General features: G+C 40.4%; 1 protein-coding gene across 1 annotated transcript in view; it reads right to left on the bottom strand.

Moving 5' to 3' along the window:
- Positions 1–19,570, bottom strand: part of ak5 (adenylate kinase 5) — a 107,105-nt gene that overhangs the window by 65,332 nt on the left and 22,203 nt on the right. The window contains exon 6 of the mRNA XM_033651181.2: positions 8,104–8,295. Within this exon, the coding sequence (XP_033507072.1) occupies positions 8,104–8,295 (192 nt within the window). The remainder of the gene's footprint in view (positions 1–8,103; positions 8,296–19,570) is intronic.

Below are 19,570 nucleotides of genomic sequence, written 5' to 3'. Positions count from 1 at the left end.
TTAAATCCACATTTCACATATACCATATATGTACTGACTTTTACAGAGAGGACGCTGCAACTTGTCCATTTCTGTCCTTTATCTCCTTTTACCATCTACCACTGCAGCCCTGTCTCCTAGAAACTACATTCATATACAACTAATTCAAAACAGCAAGGGCGTAGTTTTCTATTAACATAATGAGGAAATGTTGATACTTAACATATCTAGCAACTTGCAAAAATGTTGATACTGAACATGTTTGCAAAATGTTCACCAAAAAAAACCCAACATATTTCTGTTGTTTTCTGCCAATCTTGCAATGCACCATCCAGTCACAGTGACTACAGCAATGCTTTTAATTGCCTTTGTCATTGACATTTAACCACAATCATAATCTTTCCCTGACCTTAACCAGAGTGTGTTTGTTGCCTTAACTGAAGACAGGAGTCTGGATGCAAACCTGACGTTCTGGTGTCAAGGTTCTGCACATTGTACGCCTGCCATCTGGCAATCCCAACCACCTCCTTTCAAAGCCTATGCGGTACGTGAATGTAGTGTTTAATTAACTGAAAGAAACGTCATCTCTGAACATAATCCAGGCAGCAAATACACTGCCACAGCAGCGTAATAAGGAAGCTGCTTCGTAACATACAGACCTAATTTCTAGTAGACAGGGTTGGCCACTGAACTGTCAGTGCCCTTACATGGTGAACTGACATTATTAATCAGTCAGTTGGCAGAAATAATTGGGAGCCATTTAATAACTGATTTGCAGTTTCAGTCATTGTTCAAGAAAAGAAAAAATTAAAACTTGTGTCTGATTCCAGCTTGTCAAATGAGAGGATTTGCTCATTTTCTTTGTCATAAATCATATCTTTAGTAGCCTAGTTCCAGACCAAAGACCCCGCCCACTCAACTGAGTAGGCTTGCATCTCTGGTCTGGCATACTGCAATGAATTTGCGATTTATCTCGTCCAAACGATGGACGGACCAATGAACGCCGGGGGTGGGGGCGGGTCTAGCGATTAGCCAATCAGCGCCACGCTGATGTCATGCTGTCTGCCGGTGGGTAACTGGTGAGGATAGCAACAATGGCGACCGCTACAGATCCTACAGACCACTTTAACGATGCTATCGAGGTATTTTGCCACTACTCGCATTAATGGAGGACCAAATTAAGGAAGCTACTAAACTGGATTTGCAGCTGGGCGTGCATGACAACGGAGACATTTTAAACAGGCAATGCTCGCTTGTTTTTTCGGCACCCCCAAGGCATGGATACTAATGACGTCAGATTCTGGGTGAGTCGTTGATCTCTACTGATTGGTTAGGGAAAAATCAAATTCCCTCCCCCTTGTAAATCGCCTTCAATGGAGGCGATGTCAGACTGAAGGTTCTGGGAGCTTCAGTCTGACACTCAGGCTATATCTTTAGGGTTTTGGTCACACAAAAGAAGACATTTGAAGACCTTAGGCTCTGCGAAGTTGCGATGGACGGTTATGTATTTTTTGTCTTATTATATTTCATCAACTAAATGGTTAATTGAAAAAATCTGAAGGTTTGTCACTGCCAGTGATCAGTTTTTCATTTGATATTGTCAGAGCCAGAGGAAAATGTCTTTTGCTCATAATGACCAGAAATAGTATTGATACTGCTCAATCATTCATCCAGACAGATGCTACCACTCTCATTACAAAGAACAGATGGACACATCCGATATCAATTATAAGTGGACAGAAAATGAACAAAGAATTAACACAAAAGACGTCAGGGGAGGATTTATGACTAATAGTCCATTAAACAGCCATGTGGTTTTATCCTTTAATGAGCCACAGTGTTAATCTGTCCTCTGTTCAAGATTTATCATCAGTGACAGCACCTCCACATCTCACAGAGGCTTATGTAGAATTGAGGAATTGCTTGGAGGATTTGTGCTGGTGGTAAGAATCTGACTGTACCTGTGTCATATGGATAAATATCATATTTCATAGTCTGATTGGAAAGTTTTATCTCCTGCCTGCTTTTTCAGTTTTTAAACTTATGTCAGAGAATAAACTAGGATATTAAGACAAAAGGAATATGAGAACATTTCAAGGGTCTTTTCATCTCGTAAACACACGTAATCACAATGCACTCTCGTTCTATGAGTCCAACGTGCAATAAAACATCTTGTTCAGAAGCTCAAGGATGAGATGCACTTCTTACAGTGTCGTTAGAAACAAAGCAAACCCTCTCATCATGCCCTCCTACACACATCTACTGTAAATATAAACATAGATACTTTTTCCCCGCAAAGCTCTTTTTTGTTAAAGAAAAAGAACTGCACAAGTGTTCAGCACGGACATCATTTGTCATGAATTCTTATTCGTACCTATGTGAATTTTTTTAAAGAGCGCTTCAGACTGAGCCAACCTTTGTTTTCTGAGGTGTCAGCTCTGTTTGATGGCAAGGGCAATTTGCGTAATGGGGAGTGATGCTGTCTGCATCGATGCTGCGGCACCACAAAGACAGTAGCAACAGCAGTTCACAGGAGGGTCACCATCGATAAGCTCTCAAAATGTTCAAATCACTGGAGTGAGGACTGCAGAGTTCTGTCATTCACAAGTAGCAGGAGAGGAAATTGGTCATACCCAAGGTGTTTTTACAAAGAAACCACACATCAGATTGCACAGGGACATTATACCTGTAAGGGATCTTGGTTTGTTTTAACAGGGTTTCAATTTTATTCTTAAGTCAGCTGATTTAAGAGTTACAGCTCAGTGCTGATAAGTTCTGATATCTGAATGTGTCAGTTGACCATAAACTACAGTACAGAACAAACATGTATATCTTCTAAACCAACAAAGGTAAGTCAATGAATGGACCAGTAACTGTACATTTACAGCACACTGTAATTACATTAGAGATATTAGCTGACATCCTCATTCAGACCAACCTCTGTTCAGTTTCTACCTCTGTTATCAGGGCTGGCACCTTGACATGCCACAGTGCCCTGATAACAGAGGTAGAAACTGCGGCTACAATAGTTTAAAACCTCTAGAAACTTGGTATTTCTCTTTGAAATTAACTAAACACACAACAGTCTAGTAAACTGATTATCTTGCAATTTTGGACCGTTCCTCTTAGGGCCTTGACACACCAAGCCAACTGTTGATCATTGGTCAATGTAATGCCATCAATAAACATCTGTTGCCCTGTTTTTTACTTATTTTTTTGATATTTTTTGGGGTATTTTGCCTTTAATCGATAGGACAGTCAAGCGTGAAAGGGGAAGAGAGAGAGGGAGTGACATGCAGCAAAGGGCTACAGGCGAACCTGGGCCACTGCGGCAACAGCCTTGCATATGGGGCGCCTGCTCTATCCACTAAGCCACCGATGCCCCGTTGCCCTGGTTTTTGAGGTGTGTGCCACACTGTTGGCAGTAGCTGGCCATTGCCAGCTTTTTCTCAGCCAATTCAGCACCTTGAATTGGCATTGGCAGACGGTGGAGCCCATTGGTGAGTGAAATTCGTCTCACTGGTAGTTCAGCTCAGTGCATGAAAAGAGAATTGGAAGTAAGGAAAATAAACAAACAGCTTAAGTAAAACAAACTAGTTATATTAGGTTTGATTATTTTTTAGCCATTGAGCTCTTTAGCAGAAATGGATCATAATTGCTTATGTGGTGCTATGTTCACACCCGGCGCGAACAAAACAATTTGCGCGAGTAAATTACATGTAAAGTCAATGTAAAGATGTGATTAGACATGATTTCCTGCCAGGCGGCGCCATGGACACAATGGGAATGACGCAAAATACACAAATGAAGCAGAGCAGATGAAGTGAGTAGCGTGATTTTGCGTCACATGCTTATTCATGAGAGTTGAAAAATCTGAACTTCAGCGACCACTTTGCACCATAGTCTATCAGCACTGAGATCCTCTGGGGGGGATGACGCTGAGGATATAATGGTGGAACTTTATTCACTGAATTCAGCGATTTCACACGCGTCAACACAAAATATTCTAGCTTTCAAACTCAGTGAGTAACACAACGTGGAAATTTGTATTGCATTTGGTGTGAACACAACATAAGTGTTTGCTGGTGATTGGTAAATATCCTTTGGTCTTTCAACACCAGGTTGAGTTGTTAATGTGCTGACCGGCCAACTAGCGTCTTTAATCCATCTTGTCCGTCTTTTGGTTTCCCTTTTTAACTGATGGATACAGACAATTGCAGCCTGCTGCAATGGAAAGTTATTTCCTCTCATGCAGGCGCAGAACATATGTGCAAGTTGGCTGTTGGTTGTAGTCTTAGCGTTGTGTTCAGCTGCAACTTTCTGGCTGAGACACAGGCAACGTGAGGTAACGCAGCAGTTGGCCTTCGTTGCCACTAGTTCTTTGATGTCGGTGTGGTTTGTCTGGACCTTTACAAAGCAAGACACGTGGAGACAACATCCCGGGATCTGGGACATCTTTCTTGCTATTTTCTGACATTTTACAGACAAAACTATTAATTGATTAATCAAGAAAATAATAACAATCAGTTATTGAAGAGAATACTTGCTAGTTGCGGAAGAACTTAGCCTAAAATTGGCAAAACTGTGATTTAAATCAGAAACTGAACCAGAACATATGCTGCATCTGGCCCATTCCATGGTAGAGGCTCTTGGAAACCTTAACAGATAAGGTGTACAGAATAGATGGATGGAAGAATAGAATGGAAGAAGCATATACAGATGAGATTCATGAACTGTGTGAGCTATGCAGAAACAAGTAAGCAAAGGGAAAGAAGGACCCCGACAAGACTGTAATAAGCAGAATATAAAAAGACGACATTTCAAAAGAAATTGGAATAGATATCTCACAGGAGTAAAGGCACATTTTTGCAATAAAAGATTTAATTCCAATGTGTCTGGAGTCCCAGAATCATTAAGTACATATTCACTTTTACTGTAATGGCGTCAACCGCAGAGAGCTACAAAGAGGGAACATGCGCTGACACATAAACTGCAGGCTCTGACTTCTGGAGGGCGTCTGATTAAATTTTCATTTCATTTCTTTTTAACATTAATGTGAGATTCGCTGGAGATTACTCACGCATTTTCAGATGCCCCGAGTAAACAGTCTGAAAGCATGCAAACAAAATCTTTTTCTCACAGTAGAGGAGCTGCTCAGTATTCCCTCTGCTGCGAGGGAGATGACGCTGCACTGAGACTCAGACAGATCAATAAGACTGAAGAGTGGGCAGCCGCCTCCTGTTAGCTGCAGGAGCAAATCGCTCTATTAGCACCTGCCTCACACATACCAAGGGTAACTCTATGCTCCTCTGCACCAGACCACACAGTTTAATGAAGATCCCAGTGGTCTCCAATTAACACAATCCCAGCAGCAACAGTCTGTGCTTTACCTCACAAAACAATCAGGAGCCAAACAGAAACAGTTTGGAAACCTCCTCCGCTTTCTGTTTGTTAGGAATGAGGCTGAATTTGGTTATGTCAACATGATTACTGGGCATACGTTTGTACGGTAAGTGTGCAACCAAACAAACAACTCTAAATTAAGATGGAATGTTTATTCTGAACGACTGTACAAAACTGATGTTTTTTACAGGTTCATTTTGGGGGAGATTTCCACCTTTTGACAGTTGATTACCGACAGACAGAAAGGCAACCAGGGGAAAAACAGAGGGGTATAATACGCAACAAGGGCCTGAGGTCAGAACTGAATCAGGGAGGTTGTAGTTATATCATGTGTCTTCACCTCTAGACTACCATCACTCTTTTCTGTCTTATGTTTGGTGTTACAGTGTCAGATCTTCATATTAAGTGTCGCAAAAGTTCCAAGTAATGAGGTAAACAAATGTCAAGTAAATCCCTGCAAGCAGAAACCTCTGGCCTCAGACTGCTCTGAGTTCTCTTTTTCCAACTGCTTCTACTTTCGGAACAAGCTGCTAATTTCTTTCTATGTTCATCTGCTTCAGGCATGCTATGAAGCTAAGAAGCTCTAATTTGGGAATTTTCACGGTAAAAAGTTCTGCTATACTCTGCTACAATCACAATGCAGAGACACTGAGATGCAGAAGAGCTGCCGTGAGTTCCAATACCCATACTACCATACTATTTAGTATGCCAGAAAAAGAATTAGTGTGTCCCAATACATGTCAGATGCAGTATGCCAAAAGTACCAGGATGTTCTACTACATCTGGTCACATTTCGCAGTATGCATGTCAGCATGCTTCTTTGGCCATTCTGACCCACAATCCTTTGCGCAGCGGAAGTTACGTCGCACTGACTGAGCTGCGTGTACAACCAACGCCCACATATAGCACGGAAGACAACACGACACAGACAACACAGACAACTTTATTGTGATTATAGTATAATCAATGTTAGGGTTCAACTATGACTACAATATAGAAGATTCTATCAGTATAGACAGTGGTGTAAGTGTGGTATAAATAATGAATGAATATGACTAAATATGAATACACTATGGGCCAGGTATGAGCAGTATAGACTAGTAAATATATAAATAGTAAAAGTCAAATACATATTAAGTAATGTAGTAAGAATGTGCAAGTATGTTACACTACAAATAAAAGTAATGTGACTGTAAGGCTGCTTCACGTGCAGACAGAATATAGTGCCAGTAGCTGCATAGCTGTAAATATATTTAACAACAAACATCTGCCAGCAACAGAGATCTGTGTGTGAAGGGGGTTAATATGCCTACTGGTGACTAGTTCAATAGACAGATCACTATTAATAGGCTTGGGACTGTTTACGTGAACACGTCAGTTTATTAGAAACAGCAACGTACATTACGACATAACAGCAACAGAGCTCTCCGGCACCTCCGACGGTATGCACAACAATGGCGAGCTCGACGAGAGGAGATTTGCTGTATCTCCGAAGTACAACAAAACAAAATATTCAAATGTGGTGCTGCGGACGGCGGCGTAAGTGAGCAAGAGGGTCGGAGTTCAGGGAGCGGATGTAGTGTGTCCCAATAGCATGCATACTGCATGCATACTGCATACCACACTACATACTTTTTAAGGGCCGCTGCAGTACATACTAAAAGTATAGAAGTATGCGATTTGGAACGCAGGGCTGGAAACTTGGATCACTCAGAGCAGACTGGAATTTTTCAGCAGGGGGGCTTTAAAGAGACAGATGCTAAAACAGCATCTCAGAGTGAGGTTAAATATAATCCAACATTAAAGCATGTAAACATTCTGGTCAGGGAAATAATGGGTTTACGTTCCGAAAAGGTGAATAATAAGTTTAAAATAACAATGATGCCATGTTCAGGTAATGTGTGAGTTCCTGTATTACCAGTTTACAGCTCAAAAGTACCATTCATGTCAACATCCAAGTCATAATTACGACGTATTTTTCTTAAAGCTCCAATATATCTGATTTTGCTCTGAATGTGTTTGAAAAAAGCAAATGAATATGGAGTTCTTTATGGATCACGCACAGTATTGTTTACATACACTCTACGATTGCTAATGTTACTCATTCACAGGTCAAGTAACACTCCATCTGTTTACAAATAATTTAGGTAGGTAATTTTATTGACGTAGGCTGTGTTTTTTAATGGTCTGAGGTCTTTTTAACATCATGCCGGAGGACTACAGTTGAAAATTAACCTTTGGCTAACTGGCACATTTACAGCAATGTTCATTAATGTGCACTGTCCTCTAAATAAATAAAAAATAAAAAAAATGAATAAATAAAAAAGTGTTGCTAACATTTGTGTTACTTGTTCTAGTGTGTTAGTGTTGACCATGAGACTGGCAGCCATCTAGTAGCATGAACACTTTAACATCCCACTGCTTCTTTCCACCCAACATGACATGATGATGGTATAGCTGTTCATATGTGCCAGGAAGTTCGGTCCCTGGCACAAAAGCTGGACTTGATGAACGCAGCTCTACACCCTTACTTCCTGTCATTACTTTCTGTGTTGGCACTGAAGGTTGCTCTTACATGCTGCACTGCAGAGTCATTTAGAGCAAATTTCTAGAGATAATGGGCTGCTTTAGGAAAATAAACATGCATGTGCATGTATGTTATCACTTCTTTTATCTTTCTCTTTAATGCGAACACACACAGACATATTCTACTCGACTCACCGTCACAATAAGGCCCCTCTCCTGGAAGTATTTGACCAGAGGAATGGTGTTTTGTTTGAAGTTGGTCAGGCGGCGGTCGATGGCCTTGGGGTTGTCGTCTGGTCGTCCCTGCTGCTCGGCTCGCTTCTGCAGCCTCTCCTTCAAACGGTGGTTGGTGCAGGCCAGGAACACCACCAGGTCGGGAGTGCAGATCTACCGGGAGAGGTAAAGAAGCGTGAAACATCACAGCCAAACCTTCATTCATATGCAATGTTCACGATCTGACCCTGAGGAAGCTCTGACTGAGATGCAAATGGGGGAACCGAAGATCAAGTTGGGGTCAGTCTCCTTTTTGAATTTCAATGCAGACCGATCAAAATGTCAAAAATGCAATTCACACCAGAATAAAGACCTCATTCTCAGTAAGGTCTAAAGAGACTATTTTTTTTTCTTTGACAGCAGTTTTTGAAATTTGAAGTGTCCACCATCTGAATTTCACAGGATTTAATCAGCGCCATTAAGATTTAAGAATGTAGCCTTGAAAATAGCCTGCAGCTGCTCCACTGTTCATGCAGTTATATTACAGGAGGGATTATGAGTCAACAGGATAATACTGTACTTTCTCAACATTATTACCAGGTGCACAGATTTTATTTTAACAAAAAAAGATTGAGATTGTAGAGAAGGAAGGAAACACAGGAAAAGTTCTTTTTGGTGACGTGAGTAACAGCAAATGACATTATAGGTGTGATCACACATGTAGCCTTTTCCGTAACTGTGATGGCAGTTTTCTATTTAGAGATCCGACGTGAAGAGGAGCCTGTTATTAGGTCCAATTCGACAGCTTGAGCCATAAAATTCCCTCTTACCATCAGCATGTGTAAATTTAAAGCTGTGGTTACACAATAGTCTTTGTTTGTTTGTTTATTTGTTGTTGCTACCACAACCATAAAACTGTAACTGATGATTTGTGATTACATAATGATTACATAAGTTATTATTGGGTGTTTTTGCATTGTATTTTACTTCCTGTTCTGCTGCACAGATTTAATTTTAAAACCTTGTTCTGAAATAACACATACCAATGTTTAAAGCTGAATGGTTTTATTTATTTATTTATCGGTACTTGGAGTCACATACACACAACATAGATGTATCAGCTAAGTATAATAATTTGTCAAACCTGTTTGCTGTATGTACTAATTTTCAGCAGATAGAATGCAGCATTATCATTCATCTGGGGTCATGTTTCAAGCCACCTGCTATATTTTACAGTCCTGTACTTCTGTCTTGGTCTCCACCAACTCGTGAGGGAAATATCTGGTTCTTTAGCTGCTAAATGCTCGATTGTGTTCATGAGCTACTTGCTAACTATGGCTGTCTGCTGTTTGGTGCTGAGATAATAGTGTACAGTGTTTTTTTTTTGGGGGTCTTCTTTTAACTTAAATTACCTGCCTTTTAATGGTGAAGACAATGAAAGCAGTGAGACTTAAACCAAACAGCAGTTGTGGGCTGTAAAACTAAAACAATGATCTGGATGAAGCTGGAACGATCCATGAGGCTGCAGAGTTAGGTGATAATTATTGGTGGCTTTATCACTACAAGTGCCTCTCTTCACCCTACACATAGTAATTTGACCCATTGTTAACTAAGAATATTGATAAGTGCAGCTTTAATTCGTTTTTTAAAATAAAATACACAATCAAGCATATTTTCTTTCTATACCACATCTTGCTAGAAAAGCTTGATTACACAATGTGACTTGAGAAAGCTTTATATATTCACTTCAGTGATGTATGAGAGACTACGAAATCTCTATAAAAATGCTCGTGTGTAGGGACTGTACACTCTTAGAAATAAGGGTTCCAAAAGGGTTGTTCCTTAGGGGCTGAAGCTCTACCCAGAGCCATTTGCTTTTGAAGAAACCCTTTCTTCAAAAAAGGGTTTCTTCATGGATGCATAGTCAGACTAAAGCCCAGACCAAAGACTGGTGATAGGATGAAACCGTTTTAGAACATTGCAGAGAAAACTGGTAGCGGTGTGACTGTGACTGTGAACTGAGCTCGGCTCAAGCCGGCTGATGGTGTCACCTGCAACTCAGCTGGTCAAATTGCTGGTGGCTGGTTTTAGAACATAAAGCACATTGCCTGTTTCAACAACCAATTGGCTTGTAGTGAAGTCAAGTCATTTTGACTCCACCAGTGGAAAATGATTCACCTGCTGTGGCAGGTGCTTGGAAATCAGAACAGAGGTACAGAGAGTTGTTGCATAGAGATGATACACAGTCTCATCTAGTTGGATTGGTGTGAACCTGAAGGTTTTTAGAATGTAACAGAAAAGCACATTGCAAATAGCTGTATGTTTCAACTCGTCTCATTGTGAATCTTTGGTCTGAACTGGGCTTAAAGGTTCCAATAAGAACTTGTTTATTTTAAAGAATCATTATTTTGCCTTCAACAGGCGGACTCTTCCTGTTAACATGGTAAACACGACGCCATTTGAATGAGTTAGAGTTCTTCAAGTGTACTCCGTAAGCCTAAAGGCCTTTGCACACTGAGTTGTTTTTTTATCTGAATATGTAAACAATTCAGTGTGCAAAGGCCTTAAGGGTTTCTTTAAAGACCATTTTCATCCAAGAAAGAGTTCTTCTTGGATTACTGAAAGCATGGGTGTGTTTTGAGCCCTTGGGTGGGTTTTGGATGAAACCTTTACAATTTTAAAAGGTTTTCAGAAGAACACACAATGTGGTTTGTTGAATAATATATGGTTCTAGTTGGCACCTTTAATAATAAGAGTTTATTCATTTGTAACTTGGGAAGGATAAATTAAGAGTAATTTTAAATGCTGTGGGCCAATTCATAATCAGCTTCATAGCAAAGCTTTCTGATTCAGCTCAAACTACTGCAGCAGGAGATGATGTAATAATTTCAACAAGCCTACAGTGACTGTTGCCAAGATCTGATAGCAAGCATATAAACACTAGCTTTTCTAATTTAAAGGGAAAAGGTCAGGCAACAGCATAGACTGGGGCCTGAGTAATAGACATTTAATATGTGATACGACAATGAGCTTGACCGCTTCTGTTTTACAAAGTCCAATGCACAATAACATTCCTTAGTAACCAACGAGTACGTGAAGTAAACAGGCTGACGTGTGTGCTGACTATTTTAAGATCAGAGAAGGATGCTGTTATCTAATGCAAAGCAGTATCAAAGGGAAAGAACTCGGTTTCTATGGCTCCAACCTCTTAAGGTGAGGCACCTCTAGACAGCAGAGATACTCTCCTCAACTTGACCCTGACAACGGATTCACCCTGCTCATCACCACCAGGAACTTCTCTCTATAAAAAGCATCAAGGGTGTTTTATTACTATTGATACTCCGTTGTTTGTTTTCCTGCTTTGTTAGATGAAATGCACATGTTGAACACTCCAGAGTCTGCATTTGATCTGGCACACACCCACGGCCAAAAATAGCTCAGATGGTGTTGTTTATTGAGGCACATGCCACTCCGACAACGCGACTCAGTTCTGAGTCTTGCAAATCAAAGTTTCCGTTTCCATAGTGACAACATTGGTGCCCTCTTTTTTCCCCTCAGGTTGTACTGCTAATGTGGAGCAGCCATCGGTCACCCCAGGTGTTTGATGATGAGATATTAGATTTCTCATCATTAAAATGTCTCCAGAAATGTATTATCATCGCATCACGTAAGAGCGTCTATTTTCAGAAACAGCTTTAATGCCGGCAGTTCTGTGAGTGATGTTATCTCTCTTGCTTAAAGGCCAGAAAGCGTGTGGTATGTAGGCTTCCTCTCTAACACACACATGTGCACACACACAGAGTCCTAAAAACGGTGCATAAGCAGGCAGATGTTGACCTGATCGCCGTGCCTAACACGACAGCTAATACCCTTTTAGGGATATTCTGCCAGATGAGATTCAAGCACTGAAATGTGGCTCCCTTTCCTGCTGCAACATCTTCTATGACGCTGAATGTAAAAGCTTCAAAAGTAAAATTCTGTCACTTAGAAAATATAGTGGATCTGACACATTCACTCTTACAGTTTATTTTGTTCAGTGGGAAGTAGCCCTGTATAAATAAGAGATAAAACATTTGGATAACATTCTATTCTATTAACTATCTTAAACTGTTCAAACTTTAATCATAATGAACTCTTTCCTGAAATTAATCTTACAGCTACTGTATATGAAGAAGCAGCTGATGTCAGGCATCAGTCCAGTGTTTGCCTTTAGTTTATTTTGTTCTGCCTTTTTAAACATATGGAGCTGCTGGTTATCAGTCGTCTCCATCCGTCTCCATGAACCAGAGCATTCTGGGGTCATTTCCTCTCCACCCGCCATCCATCCCCTTTTTCTCATGGAGAACAAGTCAAGACAGTTTTATTTATATAGCCCAGTATCACAGATCACAAATTTGCGTCAAGGGGCTTTACAGTCTCTACAGCACACGACACATCTATCCTTAGAGCCTTGGTTCATCTGAGGAGAAACTCCCAAAAGGAAAACCCCTCCAGACTCTTCATTTGGTCTCAGGGGGGTTTGTGTGGCATTAATTTCACTTGTCCAAACAAACAGAACTAAAGCAAACACATCATTTCTTCGTAAGGACTTGAGCCTTACAGCAACCAAAGTGGCAGAAAATATGTTCACACTGTATCATTTAGCAAACCATGGATGTATTATTTTGTAGCGGATATGTTAAAACTTCATGATTCAAGGTGTGGTTAGGTTTAGGCACAAAAAACATTTGGTTATGGTGAGGAAAAGATCATGCTTAGGCTTAAGAGACACACATATTGTGCCACAAAAGCAGCTGGAAAAGAAGGGACAGGGCGAAAACACCCAGGTTCTTGGGCTCAAACACAGCTGGGTAACACTGTAATGTAGGTTGGGTGCATCAAAAGCTGCTGGGAAACGCCACAACATGCTGCTAAAAACACCCAGGTTTGGTGCCAGGAATAAAATTGGAAAAGCTGCAAAGGGTTGTTAAAAAACAACCTGTGTTGTTGTTTATTGGTCTTGAACAGTGGTCTGCGATGATCTGCAGCTTGGCAGCTTTTTACGTGTTGTTTTTAAGTGTCACATTATCTACAATCCCCTCCAACTCCTGATGACAAAATCAACTCATATAGTACGCCACCTCAGAAACATTGATATGCTGTTTGCAGAAACGTGCAATGCAAACATTTTCTTCTGGTGACCGCCCGGGCCTAAGGGGCACCTGACGGGACACCATCCCTGTATTTCTAGTGCCGTCTGCTGTAACCCTCCAACACTGCAGCTCCGGCTATATTGCACGTGTTATACCCCATAGCTTCCATGGGGACAAGGACTGCATCCCAGGCTTCATTTACTGGACTTGGGGTAGGGCTGGAATAATTCTTTTTTTATTATTCATTAATCCGCAGATTATCTTCTGAAATAATTGTTGGAAATGGTGAAAGCAATTTCCTAAAGCCCACGGTGACATTTTCAGATTGCCTCTACCATAAAACCACCAGGTAAAAATGAAAATTAAAAGAAAAGAAAAAGCAGCACAAGTGAGGACTTCAAACTCAGCAATGTTTGGCATTTTTGCTCATCAAAATAGTTGCGGCAGTTGACAAAAAACTGACTGATCACTGCAGCCCCAGTTTAGTATCTTCACAAGAACATCTTGACATCAACACTGGGACAGCAACAGAGGGATTTCTCTCACAACCTCATTTCCAAAAAAGTTGATAGAGTAAAACATCAGTAAGAACAGAATGCAATGATTTGCAAATCTTTTTTGACCTGTATTCAATTGAATACAGCACAAAGACAAGATATTTAAGGTTCAAACTGATAAAATATACACTTATTCTAAATTTGATGCCTTCAATACATTTCAAAAAAGTTAGAACAGTAGCAGCAAAAGACTAGAAAAGCTGCTGAATGCTCAAAAAACACCTGTTTAGATCATTTCACAGGTAAACAGGTTAACTGGTGACAGATTGAAGTATCATGAGTGGGTATAAAAGGGGCATCCTCAAAAGGCTCAGCGGTTTACAAGCAAGGGTTGTCACTGTGTAAAAAATGTGTGGGCAAACAGTCCAACAGTTTAAGAACAACGTTTCCCAATGTACAACTGCAAGGAATTTAGGGATTTCACCATCTACAATCCAAAACATAAACAAAAGATTCAGAGAATGCAGAAAAATCTCTGCACATAAAGAGCAAAGCTGGAAAACATTACTGAATGGCCATGACCTTTGACCCCTCAGGCTGCACTGCATAAAAAACTCACGTCTGTATAAAGGATATGAGTACATGGGCTTGGGAGAACTTTGGAAAACCATAGTCAGTAAACACAGTTTGTCGCTGTATCTACAAATACAAATTAAGACCAAACCACGCAAAGTAAAAGTCATATATATGAACAACATCCGGAAACGCCACTGACTTGTCTGGACCCAAACTCATCTGAGATGGACTGACATAAAGTAGAAAAGTGTGCTGTGGTCTGACAAGTTCATCACTGATGTTGCGTCCTCCGGGCTTAAGATGACAAGGACCATTCAGATTGTTACCTGCTCAAAGTTCGAATACCAGCATCTGTGATAGTATGGGGGTGTGTTAGTGCCCATGGCAACATGGCTAACTTGCACATCTGTGAAGGCACCATCAACGCTGAAATGTACAGACAGGTTTTGGGGCAACATATGCCGCCATCCAGACGATATCTTTTTCAGGAACGTCCCTGCTTATTCCAGCAAGGCATTGCCAAGCCACGTTACAAAACCGTGGCTTTGTAGAACAAGAGTGTGGGTACTACACTGGCTCACCTCCAGTCCCGACCTGACTACCACTGAAAATGTGTGGCGCATTATGAAGCGCGAAATATGACAACTGTTACTCTGGACTATTGAACTGAAGTCGTATATCAAGCAAGAAAAGGAAAGAATTACACTTTCAAAACTTTAACAAATAGTTTTCTTTGTTTCCACACATTTACTGAGTGTTCTAAGCAAAGGTGATATAACGCAGTGGTAAACATGCCCCTAACCCAACTTTTTTGGGATATGTTGCAGTCTGAAATTCAGAAGTGTATATTTACGAAAAGCAATAAAGTGTATCAGTTTGAACAATGAATATCTTGTCTTTCTACTGTATTCACTTGAATATGAGTAAAAAAAAGGATCCCATTCTATTTTTTTAAACATTTTACAGGCATCCCAACTTGTTTTGGAATTGAGGTTGTAGCAAAAAATGTCCCTCAAAAGTTCCCAGAGCCCAAGGTGATGTGTTTAAATTGCTTGTTTTGTCCTCAATCACTTTAAACCCAAAGATATTTGATAATATGTCATTTAAGAACATAATATAAATAAACAGATATGAATAAATAGATTATTAAACTCCACACTGCACAGTATAGGCCTATTATTTCCACTGAACAGGCACTAAACAACTGAGTGTACTAAAAATACCGGACAGTCTTTTTTAAATGTCCCAGTGGGGCTGCTGTAGACACAACTCAGAACTCTTCATCATTAGCAGCAGCACAACACTTGACTTGGACTCTTAACAGAGAGATGTGAAGAAGAAAGGCTGAGATGGATGGAGAGAAGCTGCTATGATTAAAGATGAAGGGTGGAGGAGACAGATGGAGGGGGATAGTTAGCCACAAAGTCACACAGAGTCTGGAAACCTTATCTGAAGATGGGTGAAAGTTTGGATTCCTAGGAAATATGCTGGTGCTAACAATCTCACACATTTCGAGGTGATGTATATCATGAATGTGAATGTAATTTTAATGTTATAAACCTCAATATAAACCATGTGTTTACAAACAAACAAACAAACAAACAAACAAAAAAATCCTTATTCAGGCTTAGAGGAGCTGCTTCGCAGTCCATGAATCGAATCATTTCAGAGGGGAGTTTACGTCCCCCACGTCAACCCCACCAAGCCAGTTTTGGAGAAATTTAAAAATCTTCCCAGGTTTTAAGCCATTTTGCATGAAAGTGGTCGAGCACAAACCACTTCCTCTGCAGAGCTTCAGTCCACAGAATATCTGAAGAGACCTCTAAAGGGTTAAATCTGATTGAGTGTTTCATTGACTTTCTAAATGACTTTCAAACAGACTCTGTGCTACTTGAAGCATCATATAATTCATATTCTGGAAGGTTCATGCTTTACTTTGAATCCCATATTCCTCAGCACAGTGGGAGCTCCGAGTGATCCTCTGGGGACCCGCCGCATCCATTTTCATTAGTCCCCCCTTACCCCATGCTGCTGCTCTGCCCTTTACAACATCACAGCAGCCATTTTTGAACTGCTCCTGTGGGACGCCACAACCATTCTGCTCCTCTTTAAAGCTGCCCAGAGAGACCGTCTATCCCTTCATCCCCCGCTCCAGGCTTTTTACCGCCACACCTATTGACTACAGAGGTGTCAGTTTTTCTATTTGGCCCTGTCAATCTAGCTGTGTGTCTAAATCAATTACACACATCTATCAATTCTGGCAATTGATCAGTCATACAAGGAAGTTTATCATGGAAAAATACCAAACATGCATCGGGTACTGCCACTCAAATGTGTTGCTTTCCTCTGTTCTGTATCATTGTAATTTTCAAATCATTGGGTTTTGGACTGTTAGATAGACATATCAAGCAGTATTCACTACTCTGTGACATTTAACATAAAAAAAGAAAAAGTCAAGACAGTAACTGATGTTGAAAACTGTTGTTATACAATGTCAATTGGCCCGAGGTTGTGACTGATTGATCAGTTTGCTGCTTGCAGCCGTCACCTTGTATTTACTCATCCATCGTGACGGTTGTAACAAAGGGGACAAAACAGCAACACAGAGCAGCAGCTACTTTGCTTTGTTTTTTCAATGTGGACGCTGAAACTCTCTCTGCACATTCCTGTCCAACATCAGAGAGAAATTAAACATTACTCTGTGAGAGGAATTAATTACCGTGTACTGCAAGTGCACATGGATTCATCTACCTCCTCCTTCGAGGTTTCTGGAGGCTTAAAAGGGAAGGTTGCAAAGACAGTAATGTTATATAATTCTTCTTTTAGCGAGCTTACAAAGCTCTCTAAATAAAACTCCTTTCATTTTCTGTGTAGTCGCACCCAGATACATAGCCTCTGAGATTAAACTAGAAAAGTGTAAAGAAGACATTTACAAAAATCTGTGCAGGTTACAGGTGAAGATTAAAGTTCAGCCTTTCTTAGCATCAAATATGAAAGCATTTCTGGTCACTTTTTCATTTCATGGATCCACACATTCGGTTTAACTGAAATAACCTCAATATAAGCATGGATTGGCGGCTAAAGGGAAAATCTTTTATTGTATTTTCTGACATGTCATACATCACATGATTAATTTACTTAATGACACAGTATTTGGCAGATCGACCAATTGACTAAGTTTAAATAAACCAAAACAAATCTCAATAATTTACTTAAAATAGCCTCTTCTTCTGAGCTTCTACTACTTTCTATGTTTAGCCTTATTTCCTATAACTATACAACGTATGTACCTTACCATGCTTATGATGTAGTACCTGTGCCTGACTGCCTAATCACTATCACTTCCCAAATCACTTTACTGCATTCAGGTGGCACATTTTCTGCTCCTGCAAAAAAACCACTGAGGCACATTATTTGACATTACCAGGCGTAGATAACATGGATTTGCATGCGATTTAATTTTGTCTCGCCATGACAGATGATGGACGAACTTGAACATGTTCAGATAAATGTCGAAAATACGGCAGATCCAACTGTCAGACTAAAACTGAAAGGACACACAAAGATGTTTCTAAACAACTGTGGACTTATTTCTTAGAGGCCTGAAATGAATTTGTCAAAACAAACACAAATGCTTTATCTTTTGTTTCATTCAGTATAAGAAATAAGCTGTATAAAAGCTAAAATGCCCTCAAGGTCCAACCAACCAACCAACCAAAGATAAAAGCAGCACTGTGATAAACAAGTCATTTGACTTCAAGACACAGTTCAACCTTTTGGTGAATAAACTTTTTCACTTTCATTTCTGAAATGAAAAGATCAGTTCCTCTCTCGGTATGTACGTAGCTACAGCCATAAGGCAATGAGCTTAGCCTGTGTATGCAACTGGAATCTACCAAAAAGCTAGCCTATCTCTGTCCATTCTAAAAAAAAAGAAAAAAAGAAAACATTTTCTGTACATGCACCTCTAAAAATTACAAGGAAATTATGTGCTATAACTCATTTTACTTCACTTTCTGCGTGGTGATACAGTTGGTGAGTGTAGTTCAGTAGAAAGTAAATAGTTCCTACATGAAACTGCTCACAACAAGGTCTGTGGATTATCTTGAGGAAACAGGTCATGCAATTTGAGCACCACAAGCCCAGTGCCATCTAGTTCCATTATATTCAAGAGAAGGCAGACATCTCTATGGCAGATATCTCTAATACTTGACAACTCACACAAAAACCACATAGATTGATAATTAGCTCTACAGGTAGGAGGAAAAATATGTATTTTTGATTTTGGTGTGAACTGTCCCTTTATGATAAAGTAGTTTCCTCTTGGCTCTGGCCAACCATTTAATCTGTTGGCGATTGCATGGGGGCTGGAACCTATCCTGGCTGACATTGGGCGAGAGACAGGGTATACCCTGGACAGGTCACCAGACTATCGCAGGACTGACACATAGAGACAGACAACCATTCACGCTCACATTCACACCTATGAGAGTAACCAATTTACCCAGCCTGCATGTCTTTGAACTGTGGGGGTAAGCCAGAGTACCCAGAGAAAGCCCTGGGTACATGGGTAGAACATGCAAACTTCACACAAGAGGGCTCCCCCACCTCAAGGTTTGAACCCCCCACCCTGGATTCAAACCGGAAACCCTCTTGCTCTGAGGCAACTGCACCATTGTGCATTTACCAATTCATTTTTAGTTTCTCATACCTTAGGATAGATAATGTTGAAGCCTATTTGTATCTTTACCACAAAGAGCAGGCTGCTATATTGTTTGATTTTGATTTTGTTGTTTGAAATACCACCATTTTTGACTAATGTTCATTTCTAGTTGATTTTTAGGAGAGTATTGACAAGAAATAATGTTGAGAGTAGAGAGACTAAGTGGTGTCTGCAGGTATATCTTTTCAAACAACCTCTACCAGTGTATTTCACCTGAGATGTGAAACCCAGGGGACAAAAAAGCTGCCAAGCGTTCAGGGCACCATTCTCTGTTGACCATAAAGCTCATGAGCTCACGGTAATAAGTGACAGCTCAAGGCCTCTGCATGTTATGCAGGCCTCCACTGTTATTTTCTCTCCTTGCTTCCGAGCTGCACAAAAGGCCCTTTAATAACCAGTTGTCACCTAATTCTATTGTAAATCCCAGGGGCATTATTGACTGAGCAGTCATCAGCTTCCGTCCAATCCTCAACAACTGTATGAGCTGTTTTTGAGCGGTTGCCTGGACACGGTTATAAACA

The sequence above is a fragment of the Epinephelus lanceolatus genome, chromosome 12 (assembly GCF_041903045.1).
Source record: "Epinephelus lanceolatus isolate andai-2023 chromosome 12, ASM4190304v1, whole genome shotgun sequence".
NCBI lineage: Eukaryota > Metazoa > Chordata > Actinopteri > Perciformes > Serranidae > Epinephelus > Epinephelus lanceolatus.
The sequence above is the reverse complement of the archived record's forward strand: the minus strand, read 5'-3'. Positions and strand labels throughout refer to the sequence as shown.